Raw genomic sequence first — 23,331 nt, 5'->3', positions numbered from 1 at the left:
AGCCTCTGCCTTTGACCGCCCTCCAAGTCTCTTGCCTCATCGATAGGTTCGGACTTGGAGGGCGGGCAGAGGCTGGGAGGAGTAAAGTGAAAAGAAGGCAGGGCAGCCTGGGCACCTACACACTGAACCCTGGGGCACTTGCGAGTTCTCATTTGCATATGAATTAAACTTCGTTTTTCCTGCTGGTGCAAGTCTAAAGACAAAGACAAAGGTACTGTTACAATCCTGTATAGGTGTGCTAAAGAGCCATGTAAGCACTGTATATGGCCATATGGAGGTGACAGACTCCCTTTAAAATATTTTAGTATATGATTAACATATATAATTAAAAAAAAACACACCCCTGTTTGTTCCCCTTCCCTCTCACGTCTGAATCTACGCGCCTAAAGTGTTTTTTTAAATCCCTGTATGTGTATATCACTTGTACTACTGTCCTGATGAATAGGGCACTCTGCCCTTGAAATGCGTTGACTGTAAATAGAAACATAGAATGTGTCGGCAGATAAGAACCATTTGGCCCAACTAGTCTGCTTTCACCAATACTCACCTGGTACTGCATCCCTGCTGACAGCGCCAATATAGAGGTTCCGATTTTTCTCCTATTTCTTCAATAAAAATCACAGAAAGTGACCTTTGTTCATGTTCTCAGGGACATTTTAAGAGGATGAAATGCAGATTATAAAAGCTGATTTCCCAATGCTAGACAAGTACTTCCAGACTGGTATCGGAAAGAGGAGTCCGATCAGTTTATGATGTTAGGCTGGTTTGAACAAGCTGGTTCATTTTCTAAAATAATTGGTGGGTCATAAATCAGGAGCTCCTCATCAGCTGAGGATGAGTTTTGGTCAGTGTTCACAAAGTTTGGTATGCTGAATTTTGCTAGACCGTTCAGATCCTCCTCAACTGTCAAGTTTCTAACAGTCTGATGAATGAGAATACTGTTGTCCATTGATAGGTTAGTTTTTGTTCTGTCTGACTGATCAACTTCATTTGTAAAGCAATGAAATAGTGGCCTAGGGTCTTCTACTCCTTGCTGGGAGAAGATTCTATCATCTTCTAATGTTCTACCAAAATTTGTTTTAAAGCTGTTCTTTTGGAATCTCTTTTCAGATGGATCCACATTTCTAATATTCAGGAGGAGAAAAAAAAAAGATCCATAAGGTGTCAGTTTTGTACATGTGGAATAAATATTATATTAATACTTTCATTTCACATCATTCAGTGACTTCTAAACACACATACAACTTTATATTAAGGGGCTCACTTATTAAGACTGGCATTTTCAATGCAGGTCTCAAGTCCCTCTGCACTGTTGGAGGAAGCACCAAAATTATGTAGAAGCGCAGGCCTCTACACAAGTTTGGGCTTTGTCTGGCAGGTCATGCAACAGATTTAACCCTACGCCAGCCCTCTTGCTGGTGTAGATTTAAGCCACTTTCCACATCAAAAACCAGCGTGGAAAATGAACCAGGCCTGCAGGCTTACCAAAGTCCCCATCCATGCTGCACTCCCTTTTCTCACCACCAAAAAAGTCACAAATTTTACAACCTATTTTTGCCAGAAAAGTGGAGTAAATAGATTAGTAAATGGCATTCATGCATCTGGAAGGCTGTTTCTGCCAGATCTGTTTACCGCAAATGTGAAACAGCCTACGAGCTATAACCTTTTTATTTTTCCATCTATGTAGCCATATGGGGGCTTGTTTTTTGTGGGAAAACTTGTAGTTTTTAATGGCACCATTTTGCGGTACATATAACTTACTGATTAACTTTTATTAACTCTTTCTGGGAGATGGATAGGAAAAAACTGCAATACTGCCACAGATTTGTTACGTTATAAATTTTCTTATGCACAAATAACATGACAACTTTATTTCCTGGGTCAGTACAATTACAGTGATATATACATATATTATTTTTTACGTTTAACTACTTTTGCGCAATAAAAACCCATTTTTTTATTTCTTTTTTTTAAGAAAATGTTTTTGCATCACTGCATCCCAAGAACCATAACTTCATTTTTCTTTCTACAGAGCTGCGTGAGAGCTTGATTTTTGCAGGGAGCGTTGAAATTGTCATTGGTATAATTTTTGGGTACATAACATTTTTGATCACTTTTTATTCCTTTTTTTATTATAAGCAAAAAGAAGCAATTCTGGAATTTTTTTTGTTTTCTTAACGGCGTTCACCGTACGCGATAAATGACACAATAATTGCCTAGTACTTTTTGGTACAGACACGGCAATGCCAAATATGTGGAGATTTAATTTTTGCAATTTGCAAAAGTGTATTTTCTTTCCTTGAAATTTTTTTCATTTAAAGTTTATTACATTTTTTAACCATTTAATAGTCCCACAAGGGGACTATAACAGGAGATATTTTGATTGCTTCTAAAATGCAATGCAATTACCGACATTCACCAGCAGACTGGAGAGTCACGGCCTGCTGGGAATCTCTGGAGGCAAGCTTCGGGCCTTCCCTAGGCCTTAGCCTTCCTGCACTCACTATCGGCACCCCACAATCTCATTTGTGGGGTGCTGATGGGAGATAGAGGGAGTTCAGTCATTTAGAGTCTGCTCCCTCTGTAACCACTTACATGCCACGGTCTCTGTTACCTGCAGCATGTAAGGGGTTAAACAGCCTGGATCAATGCTCCTGCTAGTCCAGGCATTAGAGCTCACATGGGAGAGCTGAGCCCTGGCTCACTGCTGCACAGGAGACCCATGCAGAGCTTAGACTGTAAAAAGGTGGTGGCACAACCAAAGGCCTCTTGGTGACTGCCGTAAAAAGGTGTGTTGGTGGTCACCAAGGGGTTATCCGGGTAAAAAAAAATATATATTATTGTCCTTGTGCTTCCAGGCTTTGCAACTTACTAATGTACTTGCACTCACTCCAGACATAGGGAGAGTGGTCAGATGACAGTGCCTTCTGTGGAGACTGTATTTCCTCTGATGTCATGACCAGACCTCCCATGATGCCCTTCATCAGAATTCCGACCAGAATGGTTGTGATGTCAGACCCATGTGATCTTGGGCTGGTCGACAGCCTCTGTCCACAAGCAGGGTGGGCAGGGTCCACTGCTTGTCATATGGAGGCTGTTAGGGAGCAAACATTAGGAGGAGGCAGCAAAGGGATGATGAAGTGTGGAGTTTTTGGCTCATGGAAGGGTGCAGTGGGAGATTACATTTATGGCTGGTCTTACAGCACTATGGGAAGTAGCGTGGCTGCTGTTTGTCTATGCCCACAACCTAGAAGTTCAAGTTGTAAACAATAGAGCACAGCGGAAGCATGAAGAAGTGAAAACTATTATGTTCTATTTGAATGTCTGTGTGTATGAGACAGTCTGAAGACATAGCTATTGGCCAAACAGTCATTTGGCTGACAGCTATTGATTGTATATAGCCACTTTTAGGTTGAGTACTAAAATACACAAATCACTGCAAAAAATGCACCAAAATGATACGCAACTGACAATACTAGATAATTCCTCAGGCCGATGTTAAAAGCTGAGAACTTTGCCAATATCTTCCAGTCAGGAAGATATCGGAGCCCCTCATGCACCACGTCACGGTGTCTCAGCACGCATGGGGTCCTACCACTCAACTGCTCGTGGTGTGTGAACAGGGTCTGAACAGTGCTAGTAACCAACGAACAGCCAGACCCTGTGAGTTGGTTTCTAGCACTGTTCAGACCCTGTTCACACACCACCGGCAGTTGAGTGGTAGGACCCCATGCGTGCTGAGACACCGTGACGTGGTGCATGAGGGGCTCCGATATCTTCCTGACTGGAAGATATTGGCAAAGTTCTCAGCTTTTAACATCGGCCTGAGGAATTAGCTAGTATTGTAAGTTGCGTATCATTTTGGTGCACTTTTTGCAGTGATTTCTGTATGTATATTTTTTCATCTGCACAATGTATCATTTTGTGTAAGATGTTCTGGTGGTGCATGCGGTCCGCCCCGGCATCCTCCATTGTACACATTTTTTGCTGGGGATTGCCGCTGTCTGCGGACCGCATGCGGAGGAATTGCTCCCCAGGTTATAGACACGCTACAGTGTCTGGGTTTGGAGCATTTTCACCCGTTTAGCCCACTTTTTTCAGTGAGTTTTTGTGAGTACTAAAATACACAGGGGTTTTCCTCAGCGCCCTCTCTACTTAAACTGTTTAGAATTATATTTTCTTATTGTTTTGACATTATATAATAGGCACCTCACTCATACTCCATTATGAGCAACTAATGAAATATGTAATGAAAGCAAGTTACTTTATATGGGAAAAGTAGTGAGGTACGTCATAAGGACACTCTCTCTCTTTGAACTCAAATGCTAAATTATTTTAATAATCTACACACAACGGGAACCTATCACCATGAAAATGCTATGTAATCTGCAAGCAGCATGTTAGAAAGCAGGAGCTAATCAGATTGGTATATAGGTTTATGGGAAAAGATTCAGTATAAAGGCTCATGCACACAACCGTATGCCCTCCGAGACATACTGTCCGTGAGCGGGCCATGTCCTGGAGTGGCATACATCGTGCGCACAGCATCATAGGTTACTATGATACTGTGTGCATCGGGCCGCCCGCCGGACTATTGTCCTGCACTCATATGAGTGCAGGACAATAGTCCAGCGGGCGGCCTGATGTGTACAGTATCATATTAACCTATGACGCTGTGCGCTCCCATGCGCACGATGTATGCCGCTCCGGGACATATGGCCCGCTCACGGACCATATGTCTCGGAGGTCATACGATCGTGTGCATAAGCCCTAACTTGTATTTTAATACATTTACATTCCTGCTCATTCTGAGCTTTAAAGTCATGGAGGAGGTCCTGTCAGTGATTGACAGCTATCCCTGTATACACAGTCATAGAGGGACTCAATCTGCTCAGCTCCTCCTGCAGCTCAAACACCATGTTCAACATGACAGGTTCCCTTTAAAAGTCCTGAAAAATAATTGAAAATTATCAGCTTAAGGGCTCATGCACGCAAGTGGTAGGCAATTAAGAGTGCCGCATTTGTGTGAGGGGAGGCGGGGTGTTCACTATTTAAACCTGGCCCTCCTCCCCCCACTTGTCGGTTCGAACTATTTCGAATCGGCTTGTGGGTTGGTGCCAGAGAAGGGCGTGCGTCACTGGAGGATCGGCTGCGTCGGGCTCGTCGCTACGGTGATTAGGTAGGCAGGGTGGCTTGCACACCCGTCTCGCTATGTATAACATGTGGGGCTGCCGAGCGTGCCGCCGGTCCCCAGCTGCGCTGGAGACTGCCCGCACTCCTGATCACTTCCGGCACCCCGAGACAGGCACCCGGATCCGCTCCAGGCCCTGCGCTAAGCAGCCCCGCTCCCACATGCAGCGTCCCCCAGGCGGGCACCCCTCACCTGTGGCTCAGCAGCGACGGGTCACGACGTCCGCTCGCATACCCTGAGCATCGGTCACGCCGGCCGTCGGCTCCACGACGCAGCGTTATATATCACTCACTCCCGTATCAGAACAAACATTCGTTCCGCCGTAGAGTAAAACGCCTCCGCTCACACAGGGATCTATTCATCAGCTGCAATCAGTAAGTGGAGGTCCAGCTGCAGGATCAGGGGGCGGAAGCCGAAACCTATAGGCGATTAATACGCCGCGGCTTTCCCTGTACAAATAGTCGATAGCGGTGGGCACGGGAGGCAATGTTCCACATGGCGGAGCGCAAATCCCTCACAGCCGATCCTGATGTACGTTCTCCTGGTAATTACAATTAGTGAGGCAGTGAAGGTGGACATGCTTATGTGACTTTCAGTCATGTCTAGGAATCCGCTGCAGAACAAACGTCTTCTTTACTGGGCCAAACTCAGGCAAGACAAGATAAGCAGATACTCAGACATGTGCACTGTATAACAAGTTATGATTTCAATGGTTAATTCTAACCTAGAAGGGAATCACTGGCTTGCTGCGCTCCAGCAGGTCCTGGCTTGATAGAGGGCGACACCTACAGGCCCATACTGGTACTGCAGTCCAGGTGCAGGGCTCCTCTGCTCAGGCACAGTGGCTAGGTACTAAGGCAGGAGTATAAAATAAAAAATAAAAAATAATAATATTTAAATAAATTTGGAATATGTTCAAGGATCAAATATAAAGAGGGCTTCAAGGAGGGGGGCTGGCCACGTCACTTTGCGCACGCAGCCGGGCCGCCCGTAAGCCCATACGGTCAGTCAGGGGGTTGGTTCGGGCGCAGTCACAATAATCCGGTGGTTAGCTAGGGAGCGGTGGCATGAGTGAAGGGTCGCCCAGCCGGCGTGCGCTCACTCACTCGTCTGTACTTGGTTATTCAGGTCCACAGGTGGTGGGCTAACTTACGATACTGTGGGGTTCGTGGCTGTCATGGCCGCCAGGTGAGTCAGGGGTGGTGCATGCGGGGGCCAACCCCCTCTTTTCTCCTGCATAGGCTTGGGGGACGGGGGATGGTGGACTATTATGTCCAGGCCTCTGGCGCATCTCTTACAGGGTGGCGCCTACAGTCGTGGCCTTTGGTGGGGGGGCAAATAAAAAAATAAAATAATAATAATAATAAAAAAATAAAATAAAATGGTATAGATAGGAATGTTGCTTTGCCAGGTCTGTCACGACTACAGACTCCTTATAAAGCCCTGCCACGACTGCAGGCATCAGTCTGTCACGACTACAGACCCGCTCTAAAGCCCTGCCACGACTGCAGGCAACAGTCTGTCACGACTACAGACCCGTTATAAAGCCCTGCCACGACTGCAGGCATCAGTCTGTCACGACTACAGACCCGTTATAAAGCCCTGCCACGACTGCAGGCATCAGTCTGTCACGACTACAGACCCGTTATAAAGCCCTGCCACGACTGCAGGCATCAGTCTGTCACAACTACAGACTCGTTATAAAGTCCTGCCACGACTGCAGGCATCAGTCTGTCATGACTACAGACCCGCTCTAAAGCCCTGCCACGACTGCAGGCACAAATCCATTATGACTACAGACTCATTATTAAGACCGGCCACGACTGCAGGCATTAGTCTCATGTCAACAGACTCATGAGGTAATACTACCACGTCTACAGGCGATGGTCCGTTACCGCTACTCTCGATGTAGGGTCCCCTCACGACTACAGGGGCTAGTCGGTCACATCCACAGACTCGGTCGCACTCCCGTTAACTACAGGCACTGGGTGGGCATCTACGGGTACTTGCGCCACGACTACACACGTGGGTCAGCCACGGCCTGGGAGGTCAGCCTTCACGGTCACAGGTAGGTCCAGTTAGGCTTCAGTCTCCCAGAGGGTTCCAGTCACAATAACCAGCCCCTAGGTGAGGGGGGGGGGGGCACTCCCGCACCGGCGCACAATGCTAGGGAGCTGTGCGGCTCCTCACGCGGCACACGGTTCAAACCAGCGGGGGCCGGGGCCCACGGTAAAGGAAGGGCTCCCTCTGATCCGGTGCACATTGCCAGGGAGTGGCGCTGCTCCCCACGCGGTACGAGTGTCCAGCCGGCGGTGGGTCGGCCCTAGCTGAGGGGGGCTCCCCCGCACTGGTGCATTCTGCCAGGGAGCAGCGTGAGCTCCCCACGCGGCTGAGGGGTAAGGCTCCTCATCTTCAATAAAGTCTGGCACGGGCCGCCGTGCCGTTAGGTAGGCAGGGATCAGGGGAAGGAGTACTAGGCTCGGTCAGAGGGAGCAGATCATAGGCGGTGGCTGGCTTCCTGCTGCCGGCCGTACATAAGGTTCCAAGGGGGTTATTTAGGCACAGGATGTTAGTTAGTCCGTGCAGGTGATCTGCGTTATACCATGCTCTTCATGCTCGTACTCAGAGCTGTGCCCATACGGGAGCTGCTTAAGTGGTTGCTAGTGAAAAAAAAAAAAAAAAAAACTTTTGAGTCTCTCACACATGGCTTCTCCGTTTTAGGTTACACATATGACTCCGCCATTAGAGTCTCTCACGCATGGCTTCCCCGTTTTAGGTTACACATATGACTCCGCCATTAGAGTCTCTCACGCATGGCTTCTCCGTGTGAGTTTTACACATACGACTCCGCCATTAGTCTCTCACGCCTGGCTTTTCCGTTTTAGGTTGGCCATATGACTCCGCCATTAGAATCTCTCACGCATGGCTGCTCCGTTTTAGGTTTACACATATGACTCTGCCATTAGAGTCTCTCACGCATGGCTTCTCCGTTTTAGGTTACACATATGACTCCGCCATTAGTCTCTCACGCATGGCTTCTCCGTTTAGGTTCACACATATGTCTCCGCCATTAGAGTCTCACGCATGGCTTCCCCGTTTTAGGTTACACATATGACTCCGCCATCTGAGTCTTTCACGCATGGCTTCTCCGTTTTAGGTTTACACATATGACTCCGCCATTAGAGTCTCTCACGCATGGCTTCCCCGTTTTAGGTTACACATATGACTCCGCCATTAGAGTCTCTCAAGCATGGCTTCTCCGTGTGAGTTTTACACATACGACTCCGCCATTAGTCTCTCACGCCTGGCTTCTCCGTTTTAGGTTGGCACATATGACTCCGCCATTAGAATCTCTCACGCATGGCTGCTCCGTTTTAGGTTTACACATATGACTCCGCCATTAGAGTCTCTCACGCATGGCTTCTCCGTTTAGGTTCACACATATGTCTCCGCCATTAGAGTCTCACGCATGGCTTCCCCGTTTTAGGTTACACATATGACTCCGCCATCTGAGTCTCTCACGCATGGCTTCTCCGTTTTAGTTTTACACATATGACTCCGCCATTAGTCTCTCACGCATGGCTCCGCCATTAGTCTCTCGCGCATGGCTTCTCCGCTTTAGGTTTACACACAGGACTCCGCCATTAGAGTCTCTAACGCATGGAGGTAAAAAAAAAAAAAATAAATTCCTCACCAGGCCCAGCTGCGCTGGGACTAGTCTCTCATCTCACCATAGCTAAGAGACTGATGGCCAATTCCTTGGCCAGTAATACTCTGAGGGCTTACAAGACAGCTTGGCGCCTGTTTCAGAGATATGAGAACACCTACCCGGCCGCTGGCTGGGGGCCTATCACTCACCTATTGGGCTTTGTCTGGGTTTTTGCCACTCTTAATTAAACCTGTCCTATAGCATTGTTAACTATACAGGGAGTGCAGAATTATTAGGCAAGTTGTATTTTTGAGGATTAATTTTATTATTGAACAACAACCATGTTCTCAATGAACCCAAAAAACTCATTAATATAAAAGCTGAATATTTTTGGAAGTAGTTTTTAGTTTGTTTTTAGTTTTAGCTATTTTAGGGGGATATCTGTGTGTGCAGGTGACTATAATTGTGCATAATTATTAGGCAACTTAACAAAAAACAAATATATACCCATTTCAATTATTTATTTTTACCAGTGAAACCAATATAACATCTCAACATTCACAAATATACATTTCTGACATTCAAAAACAAAACAAAAACAAAATCAGTGACCAATATAGCCACCTTTCTTTGCAAGGACACTCAAAAGCCTGCCATCCATGGATTCTGTCAGTGTTTTGATCTGTTCACCATCAACATTGCGTGCAGCAGCAACCACAGCCTCCCAGACACTGTTCAGAGAGGTGTACTGTTTTCCCTCCTTGTAAATCTCACATTTGATGATGGACCACAGGTTCTCAATGGGGTTCAGATCAGGTGAACAAGGAGGCCGTGTCATTAGATTTTCTTCTTTTATAATCCACAAATTCAAAAATGGTGGCTCACTTCAAGCAGGGTTCTGGAACAGGTGCTTCTAGCCCCAAAAGAGGAACACCCAACCTCTAATAGTAATAGTGATTGTAACAAAATTCAAAGTTAGGGCGAGCACTCAACACCTGGACCGTAATAGTTTGATACATAAAATTTAATTAAATCACAATAACAATAGTACACCGCGTATGTAATCAATAAAATCCACAAATACCTAAAAAGTACATAGACATAAAATACTGAATGCCATAAACGAAGTGGGGGTCCCTTAGTATCCGAAATCCTTAATGTACATATATCTAAACCACAATTGCAATATAAAACCTGGGGCTGCTAAGGATAGCAGATAGTGGCGCACTGGTAGTATACTTCCAAGTCCTATGCGTGTGTAGATATAGCAATCAGGTTGTAGATCTCAGATGGCTGCACTAAAGTCCAGTGCGCACACTGAGGTTGCTGGAAGTAACAAATACTAGTACGCTATTGATATCTTCCCAAGTTCAATATATATTAAATAACAATGAAATTGTACACTGTTGCGCACTGGTAGTTGGCGGTAGATTCAAACACGTTTCTACTTGCGCACACTGAGGTTGCTGGAAATAACAAATACTTGTACGCTATTGATATCTTCCCAAGTTCAATATGTATTAAATACCAGTGAGATTGTACATTGTTGCGCACTGATAGTTGGCGGTAGATTCAAACACGTTTCTATTTGTGTGACAGTTCGTGCCCTCAAGTACAGGTTTGTGCAATAGATATTTGCTTGTTCACATAGATTGCCCGTTACATAAGAGATCTCGACCTGAGTCTTCCTACCTTCCCATCGGTACGCCTCGGAAATACCTCTATGGATGTACACAGTAGATGGGCGGCGTGGGACGCTCTCAGGCTCTCGCTTGTGGTTCCTGTCGTTTGTTAGTCCCAAATCTCGCGGTATCTCAAACGTGATCTCTATCCGGGCGTCGGGGAGCAAAATTGGTAGATTCTATGCTCTGCGTGTTAGAAATCCAACTTCATCTGTTAAGATATAGTTTGCATGGCCATGCTTAAGGTGCGGAGGTGCTGTTTCAACAGGTGTGCGGCCCAGACGCGTTTCGGGAACCCTATTCCCTTCGTCAGTGGACAGTCCACTGACGAAGGGAATAGGGTTCCCGAAACGCGTCTGGACCGCACACCTGTTGAAACAGCACCTCCGCACCTTAAGCATGGCCATGCAAACTATATCTTAACAGATGAAGTTGGATTTCTAACACGCAGAGCATAGAATCTACCAATTTTGCTCCCCGACGCCCGGATAGAGATCACGTTTGAGATACCGCGAGATTTGGGACTAACAAACGACAGGAACCACAAGCGAGAGCCTGAGAGCGTCCCACGCCGCCCATCTACTGTGTACATCCATAGAGGTATTTCCGAGGCGTACCGATGGGAAGGTAGGAAGACTCAGGTCGAGATCTCTTATGTAACGGGCAATCTATGTGAACAAGCAAATATCTATTGCACAAACCTGTACTTGAGGGTACGAACTGTCACACAAATAGAAACGTGTTTGAATCTACCGCCAACTATCAGTGCGCAACAATGTACAATCTCACTGGTATTTAATACATTTTGAACTTGGGAAGATATCAATAGCGTACAAGTATTTGTTATTTCCAGCAACCTCAGTGTGCGCAAGTAGAAACGTGTTTGAATCTACCGCCAACTACCAGTGCGCAACAGTGTACAATTTCATTGTTATTTAATATATATTGAACTTGGGAAGATATCAATAGCGTACTAGTATTTGTTACTTCCAGCAACCTCAGTGTGCGCACTGGACTTTAGTGCAGCCATCTGAGATCTACAACCTGATTGCTATATCTACACACGCATAGGACTTGGAAGTATACTACCAGTGCGCCACTATCTGCTATCCTTAGCAGCCCCAGGTTTTATATTGCAATTGTGGTTTAGATATATGTACATTAAGGATTTCGGATACTAAGGGACCCCCACTTCGTTTATGGCATTCAGTATTTTATGTCTATGTACTTTTTAGGTATTTGTGGATTTTATTGATTACATACGCGGTGTACTATTGTTATTGTGATTTAATTAAATTTTATGTATCAAACTATTTCTTCTTTTATACCCTTTCTTGCCAGCCACGCTGTGGAGTACTTGGACGCGTGTGATGGAGCATTGTCCTGCATGAAAATCATGTTTTTCTTGAAGGATGCAGACTTCTTCCTGTACCACTGCTTGAAGAAGGTGTCTTCCAGAAACTGGCAGTAGGACTGGGAGTTGAGCTTGACTCCATCCTCAACCTGAAAAGGCCCCACAAGCTCATCTTTGATGATACCAGCCCAAACCAGTACTCCACCTCCACCTTGCTGGCGTCTGAGTCGGACTGGAGCTCTCTGCCCTTTACCAATCCAGCCACGGGCCCATCCATCTGGCCCATCAAGACTCACTCTCATTTCATCAGTCCATAAAACCTTAGAAAAATCAGTCTTGAGATATTTCTTGGCCCAGTCTTGACGTTTCAGCTTGTGTGTCTTGTTCAGTGGTGGTCGTCTTTCAGCCTTTCTTACCTTGGCCATGTCTCTGAGTATTGCACACCTTGTGCTTTTGGGCACTCCAGTGATGTTGCAGCTCTGAAATATGGCCAAACTGGTGGCAAGTGGCATCTTGGCAGCTGCACGCTTGACTTTTCTCAGTTCATGGGCAGTTATTTTGCGCCTTGGTTTTTCCACACGCTTCTTGCGACCCTGTTGACTATTTTGAATGAAACGCTTGATTGTTCGATGATCACGCTTCAGAAGCTTTGCAATTTTAAGAGTGCTGCATCCCTCTGCAAGATATCTCACTATTTTTGACTTTTCTGAGCCTGTCAAGTCCTTCTTTTGACCCATTTGGCCAAAGGAAAGGAAGTTACCTAATAATTATGCACACCTAATATAGGGTGTTGATGTCATTAGACCACACCCCTTCTCATTACAGAGATGCACATCACCTAATATGCTTAATTGGTAGTAGGCTTTCGAGCCTATACAGCTTGGAGTAAGACAACATGCATAAAGAGGATGATGTGGTCAAAATACTCATTTGCCTAATAATTCTGCACGCAGTGTACATGGCAGGTATTCAGCACCATTGGTACAGGCTACATCCGGACCTACCGTCACTCTTCTCCGCCCACCCGATCAAAGCGGCGTTGAAGGGTTTGCGCAAGATGTCTGTTGTGAAACGACATGGGCGTCAGCCATTTACCGGTAGCTTGTTCAGGCCGTGACAGGCAAACTGCAGGGGCAAACCGTTTGGGCCGCAGGTTAGCGCTCTGGTAGAAACAGCCTTGTACCTGGCTTTCCATGGATTCCTCAGGTCAGACGAGCTCATGGGCACCAATACGCTGGCTGGGTGCTTGCGGAAAGGTCAGCTCATCCGGCGCGGGTCCATCTATGTCCTCACCTTGGCCTCGTCCAAGACGTCACGGCCGGGGCAATCAGTGGCGGTCAGATACTTTCCCACGGACAGCAGATGGTGTCCGGTGCAGGCCTTGGAGGCTTGGCTGCGTAGTATTTAGTCCAAGCGGCAGGTTCTCCCGTACTCGAACTAGGCAATGCCCGGCTAACCACCGCGGCCTTTCTTACGTACATTCAGGTTAGTTGACAGGTTATCGGGTCGGTCCTCGCTGGATCACAGGACATTCCTTCCGCATGGGCGCGGCAGCGGCGGTGTCCATGCATAAGGTGCCAGTGCATGTCATCAAACGGTTGGGTCGTCGCAGTTCCGCGTGTTCCATGCGTAATATCCCAGATCCTTATACGAAATATCGTTGGCTTTCGAGTTTTGGTCTGTAGTTTCTGTTATCAAGTTTTCAAACTCCTATGCATGGTTCTTTTGGCCCCTTTAGGCTACCCTTCGATAAGCAGTTCCGGCATAACTCTGCTGCTTCTAGGTTGGGGGGGGTGGAGTATAGGCTTAGGTAGGGTACCCTCTCAGCATGAGCCGATCCGAGCACAAGTGGTAGGCAATTAAGAGTGCCGCATTTGTGTGAGGGGTTCACTATTTGAACCTGGCCCTCCTCCCCCCACTTGTCGGTTCGAACGATTTCAACCCACCCAGGAGCCCTCTCTTCTTTCAGGTCTCATCATTGGGGTAACCCCCTTTAGGCTACCCTTCGATAAGCAGTTCCAGCATAACTCTGCTGCTTCTAGGTTGGGGGGGTGGAGTATAGGCTTAGGTAGGGTACCCTCTCAGCATGAGCCGATCCGAGCACAAACGTATTTTCTTTCCGCTTCCGTTCAGTTTTTTTTTTTGGCGGACCGTATGCGGAACCATTCACTTCAATGGGTCTGCAAAAACAACGGAAGTTACTCCGTGTGCATTCCGTTTCCGTATTTATGTTCCGCAAAAAAGTAGTGGATGTCCTATTATTGTCCACAAATCACGGTCCGAGGCCCCATTCAAGTCAATGGGTCCGCAAAAAAGACGTAACGCACACAGAACACATCCATGTGTATTTTGCGGATCCATACTGTAGAAATGCTATGCCCAGCCCATATTGCTCATGTGTTTGGTGATTAATAAGTTACTGCTCCCGTTTCCAAGCCGCAAAAAATGGATCCCATACGGATATGTTTTGTGGAATAACGGAACCGAAGAGGACTTAAATCAGAAACAAAAAAACCTCAGATATGGAACAATAGACCCATGAAAAACAAACAACAACGGTCGTGTGCATGAGCCCTAACCCAAAGAGCAAACATTATCAATGTGGTATTTTTAATCAATCCTAGTCATACCGTAGAAAAGGCTTTTGACGGCCGTATGTGGCATATAATGAGGTAAGTTTTCTACAGTATGTCTGGGATTGATTGATAATGGAAAAAAACTAAAAAACGCCAATTGGCAATTTTGTTTGGCACTTCAACTCCCCAAAAAAATTCGTCCTGCGAAATGAAATGAGAAAAAAAGAAGTCCTCACACAGCTCCGTACACATAAAAATACAAAAATGTATGGGAGTCTTAAAATTTTGATGCAAAATAGTTTTTCCCAAAGCTTTTTTTTTTTTTTTCCAGTATTAACCACTTCCCGCAACTGTAACGCCGAAAGGCGTCATTGCGGCGGCTCCCCCAGGCTACGCTAACGCCAATAGGCGTCATCTCGCGTGAGCCGAGATTTCCTGTGAACGCGCGCACACAGGCGCGCGCGCTCACAGGAACGGAAGGTAAGAGAGTTGATCTCCAGCCTGCCAGCGAACGATCGCCGCTGGCAGGCTGGAGATGTTTTTTTTTTAACCCCTAACAGGTATATTAGACGCTGTTTTGATAACAGCGTCTAATATACCTGCTACCTGGTCCTCTGGTGGTCCCCTTTGTTTGGATCGACCACCAGAGGACACAGGTAGCTCAGTAAAGTAGCACCAAGCACCACTACACTACACTACACCCCCCCCCCCCCGTCACTTATTAACCCCTTATTAGCCCCTGATCACCCCATATAGACTCCCTGATCACCCCCCTGTCATTGATTACCCCCCTGTCATTGATCACCCCCCTGTAAAGCTCCATTCAGACGTCCGCATGATTTTTACGGATCCACTGATAGATGGATCGGATCCGCAAAACGCATCCGGACGTCTGAATGAAGCCTTACAGGGGCATGATCAATGACTGTGGTGATCACCCCATATAGACTCCCTGATCACCCCCCTGTAAAGCTCCATTCAGATGTCCGCATGATTTTTACGGATGCACTGATAGATGGATCGGATCCGCAAAACGCATCCGGACGTCTGAATGAAGCCTTACAGGGGCGTGATCAATGACTGTGGTGATCACCCCATATAGACTCCCTGATCACCCCCCTGTCATTGATTACCCCCCTGTAAAGCTCCATTCAGACGTCCGCATGATTTTTACGGATCCACTGATAGATGGATCGGATCCGCAAAACGCATCCGGACGTCTGAATGAAGCCTTACAGGGGCATGATCAATGACTGTGGTGATCACCCCATATAGACTCCCTGATCACCCCCCTGTAAAGCTCCATTCAGATGTCCGCATGATTTTTACGGATGCACTGATAGATGGATCGGATCCGCAAAACGCATCCGGACGTCTGAATGAAGCCTTACAGGGGCGTGATCAATGACTGTGGTGATCACCCCATATAGACTCCCTGATCACCCCCCTGTCATTGATTACCCCCCTGTCATTGATTACCCCCCTGTAAAGCTCCATTCAGACGTCCGCATGATTTTTACGGATCCACTGATAGATGGATCGGATCCGCAAAACGCATCCGGACGTCTGAATGAAGCCTTACAGGGGCATGATCAATGACTGTGGTGATCACCCCATATAGACTCCCTGATCACCCCCCTGTAAAGCTCCATTCAGATGTCCGCATGATTTTTACGGATGCACTGATAGATTGATCGGATCCGCAAAACGCATCCGGACGTCTGAATGAAGCCTTACAGGGGCGTGATCAATGACTGTGGTGATCACCCCATATAGACTCCCTGATCACCCCCCTGTCATTGATTACCCCCCTGTAAAGCTCCATTCAGACGTCCGCATGATTTTTACGGATCCACTAATAGATGGATCGGATCCGCAAAACGCATCCGGACGTCTGAATGAAGCCTTACAGGGGCATGATCAATGACTGTGGTGATCACCCCATATAGACTCCCTGATCACCCCCCTGTCATTGATCACCCCCCTGTCATTGATCACCCCCCCTGTCATTGATCACCCCCCCTGTCATTGATCACCCCCCCTGTCATTGATCACCCCCCCTGTCATTGATCACCCCCCCTGTAAGACTCCATTCAGACATTTTTTTGGCCCAAGTTAGCGGAATTATTTTTTTTTTTCTTACAAAGTCTCATATTCCACTAACTTGTGTCAAAAAATAAAATCTCACATGAACTCACCATACCCCTCACGGAATCCAAATGCGTAAAATTTTTTAGACATTTATATTCCAGACTTCTTCTCACGCTTTAGGGCCCCTAGAATGCCAGGGCAGTATAAATACCCCACATGTGACCCCATTTCGGAAAGAAGACACCCCCAGGTATTCCGTGAGGGGCATATTGAGTCCATGAAAGATTGAAATTTTTGTCCCAAGTTAGCGGAACGGGAGACTTTGTGAGAAAAAAATTAAAAATATCAATTTCCGCTAACTTGTGCCAAAAAAAAAAAATTTCTATGAACTCGCCATGCCCCTCATTGAATACCTTGGGGTGTCTTCTTTCCAAAATGGGGTCACATGTGGGGTATTTATACTGCCCTGGCATTCTAGGGGCCCCAAAGCGTGAGAAGAAGTCTGGTATCCAAATGTCTAAAAATGCCCTCCTAAAAGGAATTTGGGCACCTTTGCGCATCTAGGCTGCAAAAAAGTGTCACACATCTGGTATCGCCGTACTCAGGAGAAGTTGGGGAATGTGTTTTGGGGTGTCATTTTACATATACCCATGCTGGGTGAGAGAAATATCTTGGTCAAATGCCAACTTTGTATAAAAAAATGGGAAAAGTTGTCTTTTGCCAAGATATTTCTCTCACCCAGCAAGGGTATATGTAAAATGACACCCCAAAACACATTCCCCAACTTCTCCAGAATACGGCGATACCACATGTGTGACACTTTTTTGCAGCCTAGGTGGGCAAAGGGGCCCATATTCCAAAGAGCACCTTTAGGATTTCACAGGTCATTTACCTACTTACCACACATTAGGGCCCCTGGAAAATGCCAGGGCAGTATAACTACCCCACAAGTGACCCCATTTTGGAAAGAAGACACCCCAAGGTATTCCGTGAGGGGCATGGCGAGTTCCTAGAATTTTTTATTTTTTGTCACAAGTTAGTGGAAAATGCTGTTTTTTTTTTGTTTTTTTTTTCATACAAAGTCTCATATTCCACTAACTTGTGACAAAAAATAAAAACTTCCATGAACTCACTATGCCCATCAGCGAATACCTTGGGGTCTCTTCTTTCCAAAATGGGGTCACTTGTGGGGTAGTTATACTGCCCTGGCATTCTAGGGGCCCAAATGTGTGGTAAGGAGTTTGAAATCAAATTCTGTAAAAAATGACCTGTGAAATCCGAAAGGTGCTCTTTGGAATATGGGCCCCTTTGCCCACCTAGGCTGCAAAAAAGTGTCACACATCTGGTATTGCCGTACTCAGGAGAAGGTGGGGAATGTGTTTTGGGGTGTCATTTTACATATACCCATGCTGGGTGAGAGAAATATCTTGGCAAAAGACAACTTTTCCCATTTTTTTATACAAAGTTGGCATTTGACCAAGATATTTATCTCACCCAGCATGGGTATATGTAAAATGACACCCCAAAACACATTCCTCAACTTCTCCTGAATACAGAGATACCAGATGTGTGACACTTTTTTGCAGCCTAGGTGGGCAAAGGGGCCCATATTCCAAAGAGCACCTTTCGGATTTCACAGGTCATTTTTTACAGAATTTGATTTCAAACTCCTTACCACACATTTGGGGCCCTAGAATGCCAGGGCAGTATAACTACCCCACAAGTGACCCCATTTTGGAAAGAAGAGACCCCAAGGCATTTCGTGATGGGCATAGTGAGTTCATAGAAGTTTTTATTTTTTGTCACAAGTTAGTGGAATATGAGACTTTGTAAGAAAAAAAAAAATAAAAATCATCATTTTCCGCTAACTTGTGACAAAAAATAAAAAGTTCTATGAACTCACTATGCCCATCAGCGAATACCTTAGGGTGTGTACTTTCCGAAATGGGGTCATTTGTGGGGTGTTTGTACTGTCTGGCCATTGTAGAACCTCAGGAAACATGACAGATGCTCAGAAAGTCAGAGCTGCTTCAAAAAGCGGAAATTCACATTTTTGTACCATAGTTTGTAAACGCTATAACTTTTACCCAAACCATTTTTTTTTTTTACCCAAACATTTTTTTTTTTATCAAAGACATGTAGAACTATAAATTTAGTGCAAAATTTCTATATGGATCTCGTTTTTTTTGCAAAATTTTACAACTGAAAGTGAAAAATGTCATTTTTTTGCAAAAAAATCGTTAAATTTCGATTAATAACAAAAAAAGTAAAAATGTCAGCAGCAATGAAATACCACCAAATGAAAGCTCTATTAGTGAGAAGAAAAGGAGGTAAAATTCATTTGGGTGGTAAGTTGCATGACCGAGCAATAAACGGTGAAAGTAGTGTAGTGCCGATTTGTAAAAAAGGGCCTGGTCTTTAGGGGGGTATAAACCTGTGGTCCTTAAGTGGTTAAAGTGCAAAAAAACAATATAAATGTGGTATCGCTCTAATTGTTCTGACCTGGAGAATGAAAGTAACAGGTCAGTTTTAGGCTACTTTCACACTTGCATTTGGGGTTCCGCTTGTGAGATCCGTTTGAGGGCTCTCACAAGCGGCCCCGAACGGATCCGTTCATCCCCAATGCATTCTGAATGGATAAGGATCCGTTCAGAATGCATCAGTTCGGCTCCGTTCCGCCTCCATTCCGCTCTGGAGGTGGACACCAAAACGCAGCTTGCAGCGTTTTGGTGTTCGCCTGGCCGTGCGGAGCCAAACGGATCCGTCCTGACTCACAATGCAAGTCAATGGGGACGGATCCGTTTGACGTTGACACAATATGGTGCAATTGCAAACAGATCCGTCCCCCATTGACTTTAAATGTTAAGTCAGGAGTCCCTATTAATATACCATCGGATCGGAGTTTTCTCCAATCCGATGGTATATTTTAACTTGAAGCGTCCCCATCACCATAGGAATGCCTCTATGTTAGAATATACAGTCGTGGCCAAAAGTTTTGAGAATGACAAAAATATTAGTTTTCACAAAGTTTGCTGCTAAACTGCTATTAGATCTTTGTTTCAGTTGTTTCTGTGATGTAGTGAAATATAATTACACGCACTTCATACGTTTCAAAGGCTTTTATCGACAATTACATGACATTTATGCAAAGAGTCAGTATTTGCAGTGTTGGCCCTCCTTTTTCAGGACCTCTGCAATTCGACTGGGCATGCTCTCAAATCAACTTCTGGGCCAATTCCTGACTGATAGCAACCCATTCTTTCATAATCACTTCTTGGAGTTTGTCAGAATTAGTGGGTTTTTGTTTGTCCACCCGCCTCTTGAGGATTGACCACAAGTTCTCAATGGGATTAAGATGTGGGGAGTTTCCAGTCCATGGACCCAAAATGTCAACGTTTTGGTCCCCGAGCCACTTAGTTATCACTTTTGCCTTATGGCACGGTGCTCCATCGTGCTGGAAAATGCATTGTTCTTCACCAAACTGTTGTTGGATTGTTGGAAGAAGTTGCTGTTGGAGGGTGTTTTGGTACCATTCTTTATTCATGGTTGTGTTTTTGGGGTAAATTGTGAGTGAGCCCACTCCCTTGGATGAGAAGCGACCCCACACATGAATGGTCTCAGGATGCTTTACTGTTGGCATGACACAGGACTGATGGTAGCGCTCACCTTTTCTTCTCCGGACAAGCCTTTTTCCAGATGCCCCAAACAAATCGGAAAGAGGCTTCATCGGAGAATATGACTTTGCCCCAGTCCTCAGCAGTCCATTCACCATACTTTCTGCAGAAGATCAATCTGTCCCTGATGTTTTTTTTGGAGAGAAGTGGCTTCTTTTCTGCCCTTCTTGACACCAGGTCATCTTCCAAAAGTCTTCGCCTCACTGTGCGTGCAGATGCGCTCACACCTGCCTGCTGCAATTCCTGAGCAAGCTCTGCACTGGTGGCACTCCGATCCCGCAGCTGAATCCTCTTTAGGAGACGATCCTGGCGCTTGCTGGACTTTCTTGGACGCCCTGAAGCCTTCTTAACAAGATATGAACCTCTTTCCTTGAAGTTCTTGATGATCCTATAAATTGTTGATTGAGGTGCAATCTTAGTAGCCACAATATCCTTGCCTGTGAAGCCATTTTTATGCAACGCAATGATGGCTGCACGCGTTTCTTTGCAGGTCACCATGGTTAACAATGGAAGAACAATGATTTCAAGCATCACCCTCCTTTTAACATGTCAAGTCTGCCATTTTAACCCAATCAGCCTGACATAATGATCTCCAGCCTTGTGTTTGTCAACATTCTCACCTGAGTTAACAAGACTATTACTGAAATGATCTCAGCAGGTCCTTTAATGACAGCAATGAAATGCAGTGGAAAGTTTTTTTGGGGATTAAGTTAATTTTCATGGCAAAGAAGGACTATGCAATTCATCTGATCACTCTTCATAACATTCTGGAGTATATGCAAATTGCTATTATAAAAACTTAAGCAGCAACTTTTCCAATTTCCAATATTTATGTAATTCTCAAAACTTTTGGCCACGACTGTACTATCGGATTTGAGTTAGATCGTGAAAACTCAGATCCGACAGAGGCGTTCCCATAGTGATGGGGACGCTTCAAGTTAGAATATACTAAGAACTGTGTACATAACTGCCCCCTGCTGCCTGGCAGCACCTGATCTCTTACAAGGGGCTGTGATCCGCACAATTAACCCCTCAGGTGCCGCACCTGAGGGGTTAATTGTGCGGATCTCAGCCCCCTGATCGGGTGCTGCCAGGCAGCAGGGGCCAGATCCCCCTCCCTCCCCAGTATTAAAGCATTGGTGGCCAGTGCGGCCCCCCCTCCCTCCCTCCCCAGTATTAAAGGCATTTGTGGCCAGTGCGGCCATCCCCCCTCCCTCCCTCCCCAGTATTAAAAGCATTGGTGGCCAGTGCAGCTCCCCCCCTCCCTCCCCAGTATTAAAAGCATTGGTGTCAGTGGCCACAGGCTAACAACTCCCCTCCCCCCCATCATTGGTGGCAGCGGAGCGGCATTTCCGATCGGAGTCCCAGCTTAATCGCTGGGGCTCCGACCGGTTACCATGGCAGCCAGGATGCTACTGCAGTCCTGGCTGCCATGGTTACTTAGCTTATACTTACCTGCGCTGTCTGGGGCCGGCAGGGGCTCCTCCTACTGGTAAGTGACAGGTCTGTGCGGCGCATCGCACAGACCTGTCCCTTACCAGTAGGAGGAGCGCCCGGCCGGCCACAGACAGCGCAGGTAAGTATAAGCTAAGTAACCATGTGAAAGAGTAAACTCCCCCCCCCCAACCTTTACACCCCCTGCTCCCCCTCAAGGCCAAAGTTTCCTCTTCCACATAAGAAGACACCAGAAACAACAGAACATGAGCCAGTTGTGTACCACCGCTTGGGGGCACATATCACCGCTGCGGCCAGTCCTTGGCTACATCGCTACATGCGATCCCTGTCCATGCCGGAAGTTTACAAGCAGGGACAGGAGCGAGACAAATGTAGCAATGGATAGAAGGAGCCAAAACTTTGCAGTGAGGCAGAAAAGTGTGCTTCCCTCCACAAGTCCGACAGGGAGTAGAGCCAAAAACTGTCAAATAGCTGGGAACCACAAAAAATATTCTTACCTGCGCTGTCTGTGGCCAGCCAGCGCTCCTCCTACTGGTAAGTGACAGGTCGGTGCGGCGCATCGCACAGACCTGTCACTTACCAGTAGGAGGAGCGCCGGCCGGCCACAGACAGCGCAGGTAAGTATAAGCTAAGTAACCATGGCAGCCAGGACTGCAGTAGCGTCCTGTAATGGTTGTAGTGGATGCACTACGATCTCCGATCTCCTGCATCCAGGCCGTGATCAAGGTCCTAGTTGACCGAAACATTGGCCACTTGCAACTAAAAAAGATCCTATTTGGGATGGACAATAAATAAATGAATTAACTTTGAAAAACGATATATCGAGTGCCGTGGTTTCTATATATATTCTGCAGTAGCGTCCTGGCTGCCATGGTAACCGATCGGAGCCCCAGCGATTAAACTGGGACTCCGAGGGGGGGGGGTTGTTAGCCTGTGGCTGTCCATAAGGGATGTATAGAGCCCTATCTTAATGCCCCCTGGAGCACCCCAAGCCGCAGTCCGCTGTCCAGAAGGGATGTACATCACCAGATGAATATAGAACTGGTTTCTTCTACCTGCATTATCTTTGCAAAGTTCATTCTGTGTCTGACAGCTGAACACCGTCTTGGGGGTGCTCCAGTATTTTGGTTTGATTTTGATTTTTCATTTTTGATTGTTGATGTGTATTCGCTGTGTATTGGCAGCGACCTACTTGGTTGTCCACTGGTTGTCTCCTGACGAACCTTGCTAATAAGGGAAAACGCGTCGAGACGAGGACCACATATTAAGACAGACAATCAACATATATATTTTGAATAATATTGAACGACCCAGGCATCCATATGGGTCCATTTTTGTTGTAAGGACGCTTTAAGGGCAGATAGGTTAGGTACGGGGACAGAGTGCTCCTACCATCTGGGTGCATCTCTGGGCAGAGAACAGGTTAGGGACACCCTAGGGCAGTGATGGCGAACCTATGGCACGGGTGCCAGAGGCGGCACTCAGAGCCCTCTCTGTGGGCACCCACACCCTGGAAAAAGTCTATGGTGTACCAATATGCCTTAGACTTTTCCTGCCATTCAGCAGCGCAGGGCGCACTATGAACAGCACAGGCAGCGCACTGAATGTAGGCGGGATATTGTAAATAAATTATAAAGTACATGGAAGATATTCTATATT

At 46.3% G+C, this 23,331-nt stretch overlaps 1 protein-coding gene across 1 annotated transcript in view; it reads right to left on the bottom strand.

Annotated features, from left to right (window-relative positions):
- Positions 1-742: 742 nt before the first annotated feature.
- The window catches only part of MRAP2 (melanocortin 2 receptor accessory protein 2), a 36,685-nt gene continuing 14,096 nt past the window's right edge, over positions 743-23,331 (bottom strand). Inside the window, exon 3 of the mRNA XM_040430052.1 lies at positions 743-1,124. Coding sequence (XP_040285986.1) covers positions 743-1,124 — 382 coding nt within the window. The remainder of the gene's footprint in view (positions 1,125-23,331) is intronic.

The sequence above is a fragment of the Bufo bufo genome, chromosome 4, assembly GCF_905171765.1.
Source record: "Bufo bufo chromosome 4, aBufBuf1.1, whole genome shotgun sequence".
Classification (NCBI taxonomy): Eukaryota; Metazoa; Chordata; class Amphibia; order Anura; family Bufonidae; genus Bufo; species Bufo bufo.
This window is presented reverse-complemented; position numbering and strand designations above follow the sequence as displayed.